This window comes from Austrofundulus limnaeus, unplaced genomic scaffold (assembly GCF_001266775.1).
Source record: "Austrofundulus limnaeus strain Quisiro unplaced genomic scaffold, Austrofundulus_limnaeus-1.0 Scaffold135, whole genome shotgun sequence".
NCBI lineage: Eukaryota > Metazoa > Chordata > Actinopteri > Cyprinodontiformes > Rivulidae > Austrofundulus > Austrofundulus limnaeus.
This window is the reverse complement of record NW_013952537.1, coordinates 676,140-684,151: the sequence shown is the minus strand read 5'-3', so window position 1 is coordinate 684,151 and position 8,012 is coordinate 676,140. Positions and strand designations below refer to the sequence as shown.

The following is an 8,012-nucleotide window of genomic DNA, read 5'->3' as shown; positions in this document are numbered from 1 at the left end:
CGCTGCGCCAATCCGCCTGTCGATAATTTATTAACATTCCTGAAATAAATTCCACACCCTCTCAGACTACCGCAACCTCACAGTTTTGTACCAGCTTTTTTATTTTGATAGAACATAGTTCTTGCCAGAACCAAATACATTTTTTTGCCTTTCTCAAAGAAAATAAGTTGCTGAAACTCCTAGGATATTTAAATTCCATCCGTCCATCCATCATTTACTCTTTCAGGATCATGAGGGTCACTGGAGCCCATGTCTAGCTGTCCTAACTAGACTTTTGTGGTTGTTTACCAGGTATGTTGCATCGCTGGGATGACAGTCAGAAGTATTTATCAGACAGCCCTCACCTGGTGTGTGAAGAGACTGCTAATCACCTTGTTGTCATCTGCATTGACTTGGAGATAGAAGAGGTGAGTACTGTTAGAAGACTGCACATGTTCTGGGTCAGTAAACCCTCCTCTGGGCTGATTGTTTTAAATATCCATGCAGAAACACGCCCTCATGGAGCAGATCGCACACCAAGCCATCGTCATGAGGTTCATCTTAGATTTAGCTCGAACGCTAAACGTCGACCCAAAAGGCTGCTTCAGACAGTTCTTCTCGCAGATCAAGGTTTGCACTTCTGTGGTCTGTTGTGTGTAAGCTTACTGAAATATCTGGGATTTTTTTGTTTATTGTAGCATTTATGTGTTTACGCCAGACTGCAGACAAGCCATACAAAGATGCATTTGATCACGAGCTGGAGCTGCTAAAACAGCGAGTCCGAAGATGTGCCCAGAAACAAATGGAGGAAGCTATGAAGGAGTTGGAGGAAGAGGAGAGGCAGAAGAGACTGGGCCCAGGTGGTTTAGACCCTGTGGAGGTTTATGAATCTCTACCACAGGTAAATCAGTCACACACACGTTAGAGAGCTAAAGGATAAAAGTTTGTTAATGTGAACTATAAAATAAAACAGAACAGATTGCTAAAATTCAAAAGTGGTTCAGGGAGATTTTATTTTCAGTTATAGAATCATTATTTTTGACCCAGCAAAAATAAAAAATACAGCCTTTAACCACGACAAAATCATTTAGAAAAACAAATGTTTTTTCATTCTTTAATTGTAACACATTTAAATAAATCAAAAACTTCTGTTTTCTGAACCATAAATACTGTGTTTATGATTATATTATATTATATTATATTATATTATATTATATTATATTATATTATGATTAAGATTAGAATCTATTTCCATCAGGATACAGGATGCACCTATTTACTGAAATAAAAAACAAAACAAACAATAAGTCTCTGTGCTTGGACTTTGGTCATTTAGCTCTTATTCAATTTTAATAATCCACATGTCACAACACAACTTTAAGAGTTTCAATGTGTTTTTGTAAATCATTTTGCAACAAACTACAAGGAAATTGCTAAAATGAAAATTTGCAGCAGAATAACTTTAAATACTGCAAATGAACATTTGTTATTTATAATCAGAGTATTGCTCAGTTTAAATATTTTGTGTAATTTATTCTAATAAAGAGTAATGTCATTAAACCTCTTCTTACAGTATTTTAGGACCAATCCAAATTTTGTTGTTAGAGGTTTAGCTGTAGCTTATTTACTTATAGCTTATGTGCAACTTGCAATGTTCAGAATTATGTTCAAAGTATATTTTTGTTTTCACAGTTTACCTTCATCTATCACTCTGTTGCTTATGTCTTTAGGTTGTCAGTCTCATCTTCTGAGTCAGAGGTGTTTTAGCTTCAATGTATTGTCCCATCCATTGACTCTATCAGACAAAATCCTGCCTTTTCATTTAATATAAAATAATGCTAACTATGCCTCTGTTCCTCTTTGCCTTAAAGATGCTAGGTGAAAAAAAATGTTTTAGTGCGGAAAGGTTTTTTTCAAAAGCCTTTTTATAATTTCAGACTTGCTTAAGACAAAAAATTCTTGGTACTTTGACAACTAGAAAATGTATTTAAATACAGTAGAGKTTAAAATTTCAGGTGACAAGCATCTATTGATGTGAACTGTGTTTAAGTTGGATTCATACTTTTTGAATCCGTTCTTGCTGGTGTAGTTGTGAGACATTCTTTTCGATTTAATGTGAATCTGCAGCTCAGAACTCCTGGAAAGTTCTAACGTTTAACCCTAACCCTCCACTCTTCCTTCCACATACAGATTTTTGCTGCCCTTAATATGTCCAGATATTTTTTGTTCTACAAACTAAGACAGTAAAAGTTGTTTGGTTGAAGCAAATTTGTCAGGGCGTGACCGGCTCTGTGTCTGACAAAAGGTGCACAACAACGGTTCGAAAGTATTCTTACGTTGCCTGACTGAGGTGGATCCTTGAGAAAGTTCTGCTCAGACCTGGTACACAGAAAGTGTTCTTGGAGCTCATGCGAGAACAAAATGATGCAATTTTTGTCAAACAACCTTATCAGCAAGAGCAGATTTCATATGAATCCAGCTTTACTGATAAAAAAGCAAAGATGTCAAAAAGATCTCTCATCAGTCAGACAGAATCTCTGTTTTTAGGGTAAATAGTATCGTCCTTTAAGTTTAATCATTTTAGCAAAAAACAAACAAACAAACAAACATTTTTTTTGTTTTTATTGAATAAGTTTGAACTCATTCTAGAAAAAAAGATGTGTTTAAACACACCAGTGTAAGAATTTCCTGGTTGACTCAGAGCTGAGAAATAACCGTTTGCAGTCAGCTGTGGCTCCGACGYTTTATGTCGTCGTTTTGTAGGAAATGAAGAGAAGCTTTGAAGAGAAAAACCTGGAGATGCTGCAGGAGGCGATGAACAAGCTGGACCCTGAGGTCAGTGGATGCCTCTGACTCAGACAGAAAAGCAAACAATTCAGCAGAAATGATCAATAGTTCTGTGTTWAACTTGTTTCTGTATGTCTCTGTTTCTACAGGAGGGAAAATACCACCTGAAGAGGTGTGTTGACTCTGGCCTGTGGGTCCCAGATTCAGGAGAATGTGAAGACGAAGAAGATTAGAAATGATTAATGAAAATACACAGTTCCTCACTTTTTTGTAGCTTGATTTTTTTTTAAAGTCATTGATTAAACATGTTAAAAAGACTGAATACAAATAATAATACTGACCCAGGAAATGACACATAAATTAATTTCAGCATTTTTATGCAGTTTACTTTATGAATGTGCATATATCTTTAAATATCAGTAAGTATTTATATTGTATTTATATTGTACGTACAATTCATATTTTGGAAGATAATTTAAAAAAATGTTTGTCCAGATTTATTCCCAGTGTCTTAGAACTTAAAAAAGACTATCTAATATCAAAATAAGTTTAGGCATATGTTAAACAACAGGAACAATAAAACAATGTATTTTAATGTATTTTTAATTAAACATGTTTTCTTATTCGTGTATTATGGTTTTAAGTTRTATTTCAAAGATTATCTCAGTTTGTTAGAAACATCTTTAACTTACAGAAGTCAGTGTAAAAATATTTATTGGAGCTTTTTAACATTTCCATCTACATCTGCATTTGATAATAAAAATAATATTAAATTGAATCTAGCTTTATTAATATAGATAAGTCTGCCTTTTGTTTGCTTGATCAATAAAGATTTAATTCAAGAAAGTGTAAAATRATTCTCTTGTTCATCAAGATAACTAAATATTTTCAGCCTGAAATTTTGTRAAAAGTTTTAAAAAATCGGCGGAGCTTAAACAATATTTTCAGACTCAGTTTATTGTGATTTGAGACGATTATATAGGTAAAACAAAACAAAGTTACCCAGGACAGGTTGTGGTGTGTGGTACAAATAAAAAGAAAAATATTATTTTTACATTATATTTAGTTGATATAAAAAGTGACAATTTAATATGAACTGTAATATTTATCACTATTACTAGATAATTGCTGATTAATTTTCTTTGTATGGATTTTTACATTACTGAGCTGTTAGTCCATATGCTGTTAAGACATGGGGCATTAAAAGTTATCAAAACGGTGAGTTTTCGAGCATGTTAAGGGRGCGTGGCCAGGCCTCAAAAATGACCTTCTTGCCAAAAAAAAATTGGCCTTGGAACCAAAATGGCCGTTTTCCTGTTGGTTTTAGTGCATACCTCCAAGAGACTTTTTGTCTGTATTTGGGGAGATCTACCTCTGTGCAAAATTTCAACTCTCTAGGACTTACCAGTTCCTCTAACTCACGTTTGGTGGCGCTGTTGAGTCATTTGGCCACGCCCATTAAAAATTCCAATAGAATTATAAAGAGCACCTCAGAGCCAGGTCTTTTTTTTTATAAATTGTTGACATCTCAGTGAACATCTGCTTCTAATATTTGATTAATTGACTGTTTTGTTATTCATCTGTGACTTCTTAGTTTATGGGATTTTTATTGCGCTTAACAAGAAATCCAGTAGATCTTCTTTAATATTTGTAATATTTGTATTTCTAGTTGAATCTTGTTTTTTTTGTGGTATACTAAGCTTAATTTTTGTTCTATGTGTTGCTATCAATTCATCTGAACCCTGACTGGTTTGTTCTGTTACAATTTCCTGGTTTGCCTCCTCTCTCCTTCACTCTTCTTCATAATTAATTGGTGGGTTTGTTTTAGTGGCTGATGCTGGCTTTATTTTTCATTTTTTTATCCAAAGCTTCTTTGTGCATTCACTTTTGGAAATAGGAAACAATCAGTGCAGGTCAGGGTCATAAAACAAATTGAGATAATTCCTAAAATGAGCTGATTGGAGAGTGACAGAACTGCCTCACGTCCTTTCCTTATGCTGTTATGTAAAACTGAAAAAGCCCCGAACTGAATGTCATTAACAAATTACCTGCACTAAGAAATCACTGTATTAAAGGGATAATTCGGCTCTTTTGATTTTGGATTTTTTGTAAATAATATGAACAATTAGATTAATAAACAAAGTTTATGTCCGACYGAATTGACGAGCTAACAGGTAGTCTAAAGTTGTTTTTCAATTGTCCAGTCTCATCATGACTTGATTAAACTCTACTCAGGTCTACAGGGTCTCGTTGGTTTTTAATATAACTTGAGTGTGGGCAGGATTGCCGTAGGGCGGTCGTCAAGTGGTGAGTCAAGCCCATGGAAAAAGGCATGGAKCTTTTTCACCAAAGGCCACGTGAGCATTATAGTTGCCCTCAAAAGGCCAGTTATAATGAACTTCAATGTTCCTCATCTCGTTACAGCTGAGCACCACTAACAAACAATACCTGAGCTCTACGTGGTATTTCATGCATAGGAACAGTATTTAAACACATTGTCTTATAAACACTGAAAAGTACTACATGTACAACTGACTAAAAGTGAAAYAAATAAYRCAGAAATACTAYTAAAAGTGAGTTTTACTCATAGTTAAATTGTGGTGAGTAGCTGTCATCTTGAAATCTGAACTCCCACTTTTTGACAGAAAATTTCGTTTGGTGGGTTGTTCTAGTTTATATTTACGACTTGTAAGTGGGAAATTCCCATTTTCCAAAACAACTGTGCCACAGCAAAAGTAGGCAAGAATGCATCAAAATAGTAATTTTACAACACGTTTTGTTGGTTGTCGGCTTTTCTTGAATCCTKTGCACCTCCACCTAGTGGTGGGATGCCATTATTTTGCTGGTACAATAATCGACATTTTATAGCCGATGCTGGTTTTTAAAGCAGAATATGCTTTTTTAATACATTAATGGATCTTTAAAGCTCTTGTAAGCCACATAAAATGCTGTGGTGGTCCATATTTGGGCTACGGGCTTTGAGTTTGACACATGGCCTAGAGTGTGGCCAAGCCCAAAGTGGACTGGGAACAATGGGAATGCTTTTAATCATTGTAAGTTTCACATGTCATGGTTATTCTAGAAGAAACTACATTCCTTTCTGAAGTTTCCCTAGATGCACTGAAAGTGCTACAGCTAGCTGCTGCTGTTTCTTTGTGATAAAAAAAACTTAAAATTACATCTAAATAACAGTTTATTGTAAATGAAATGGAGACAAAAGTACTGTTTAAAAAAACAGTGTAAAATCTTATAAAACTAAAGTTGTTTTAGTACGTCGGCAGCGCGTCTTGGCCTGTCTGATAGCCGTTAGCTTGTTGTTACGATCAGACTAAAGCATGTTTCTCCAAACTGAAATGATTCAAAGAAACATCTACAACACGTACGATATTAACTGTTTATAATCTCCCTGCAGAACGTGAAAAGGTCTGAAATACCCCTGCAAACAGCTTGATGACTGTCATCTGATCAGGTATGAAGAGCTTCAAAACAAAATTATTACAAAACAGTCTTTGGCTTTTTGTTTTTCCTCTTGAAGAGAGCCTCTGTGTCCATATCTGTATTTAAAAAAAGATGAATAAAAGAAAAGAACGGCATGATTCATGTTAGTAGGTGGTTTAATTGTGTAAACGTACTGAACGCCCTTGAATGGCTGTGTAAAGGACACAACAAACAGGAACAGGCCACATTGGCAGAGTGAGAAACCATCAGGACACATAAATGCTTATTGGGATTTGTTTTTTCCTTTCTAATATGAGTGGTGTTTTTTTTAATATGAGGATATGGTCTTTATGTGTGTGTGTGTGTGAGAGAGAGAGAGGGAGGGAGGGAGGGAGAGAGAGATATGCCTGGCTGTTGTAACAGGGTGAGTGTACAGCTGATAATAAAAGAAAAACCAGGCTCTGCCATAAAAAAAAAAGAGAAACAGCAGGGGTAACGATGGAAAGAGGAGGAGCGGAGACTGTTGAAAGGGATTAATGGACAATACTGTGAGGGAGGAGGGAGGGAGGCTAGATGGGCTTCTCCATGGAGGCTGTGGTGATGGCAGGAGGAGGAGGGGGTGACTGGGGGAGACCACTGTGGCAGGGGGAGAGGGAGGAAAAGCTGTTGATATTCATTAGAACGGCGAGTGTGTTTTTCTCTCGCTGTGGCGATGCACTGCAATGTCTTCAGACAGGCAGGCAAAGCAGCGGAGACAGGACGAGGCAGAGTGAAAGCAAGACAGAGCCCAGCCCATCCCGCCATTGATCTTCAGGCGATCAAGGTGAGCGTGTGTGTGTTTTTTTTTTTTCCTTCTTGCATCCTGCAGCGTGCATGTGTGGATGCTCGTGTGCACGTGTGGCTGTCTGACAAACACACACCTCTGGCTGTTGGCAGCGTGTGCAGACAGACATGACAGCCGAGCAATMACTACGCGTGCATTTCATTTATTTACACGTTTGGGTGTTTTGGAGCAGGTCGGCGCTTTGGCTGCATGCTGATGCATTGCTGCTTGGTCTCCCTAAGCTGCTTTATCTGTGGCGGAGGTGGTGCTGGTGGCAGCCATGGTGCATGTATATATGCTCAGTTTGCTTTTTGTCTGTCTGTCTGTATATATATGTCACTGTGTCACTCTGCATTTGTTGATATCCCCCTGCAGACCTGTTATTACCCCGTGCCGACTCTGCTGTGTAAGTCCTTGTTTTGCTGAGGGTGTGTTTCCTATGACCCTGGTTAAAAGTCATTTCCAACCACTATATGCCATTATGCCAGTTCAGTCTGAAACACTCTGATATGCTGAATCTGCCCCATCCTATGGAACTGGGTCAACTTGGATTGCTCAGAGTAATTATATAACATCAGAGAGCCTTGGTGTTGCAGTGTCTGCTCGGAATTAGCCACAATGTATGTGAAGTCGTTGCAAGACCAAAGTATGTTTTTCAAATCTAGTATTTGTCCAGCTAAATAATTACTTAGTCTGAACATCTCTTGTTTTTTTTTAGTCCAGGAGTTCCCTGTTCATTAGTAATTTATCAGTTTCCTATCTATTGGAGTGGATTGTTTCCTACTGAATATGTGAGAGTAAGAGGCATCTTGGCTGAAAGTGAGGTAATAAGTTACAAAACAGAAAAGATGAGTCAAAGATAAAATACGGGGTTTTATGATTCTTAAAGGGATCCCTGATTAGTTGTAACATTAGACTTTATTTGATAAACATTTATTTTAACTGTAAAATAAAGACTGTAAAAATACTGTAGGCTGTTTAGTTT

The 8,012-nt window shown here is 36.8% G+C and overlaps 2 protein-coding genes across 3 annotated transcripts in view; both read left to right on the top strand.

Annotated features, from left to right (window-relative positions):
• Nucleotides 1-4,852, top strand: part of LOC106522714 (hsp90 co-chaperone Cdc37) — a gene marked incomplete at its 5' end in the record, with an annotated part of 7,426 nt that extends 2,574 nt beyond the window's left edge. Inside the window, 5 exon segments of the mRNA XM_014015846.1 lie at nt 292-407; nt 487-609; nt 698-880; nt 2,743-2,814; nt 2,916-4,852. Of these exon segments, the coding sequence (XP_013871300.1) occupies nt 292-407; nt 487-609; nt 698-880; nt 2,743-2,814; nt 2,916-2,999 (578 nt within the window).
• Nucleotides 4,853-6,834: 1,982 nt separating this feature from the next.
• LOC106522713 (cAMP-specific 3',5'-cyclic phosphodiesterase 4C) overlaps nt 6,835-8,012 on the top strand; it is a 19,524-nt gene continuing 18,346 nt past the window's right edge. For both annotated transcript variants that reach the window (XM_014015845.1, XM_014015844.1), the window contains exon 1: nt 6,835-7,027. The gene's annotated coding sequence lies outside the window, so the exon portion shown is untranslated. The remainder of the gene's footprint in view (nt 7,028-8,012) is intronic.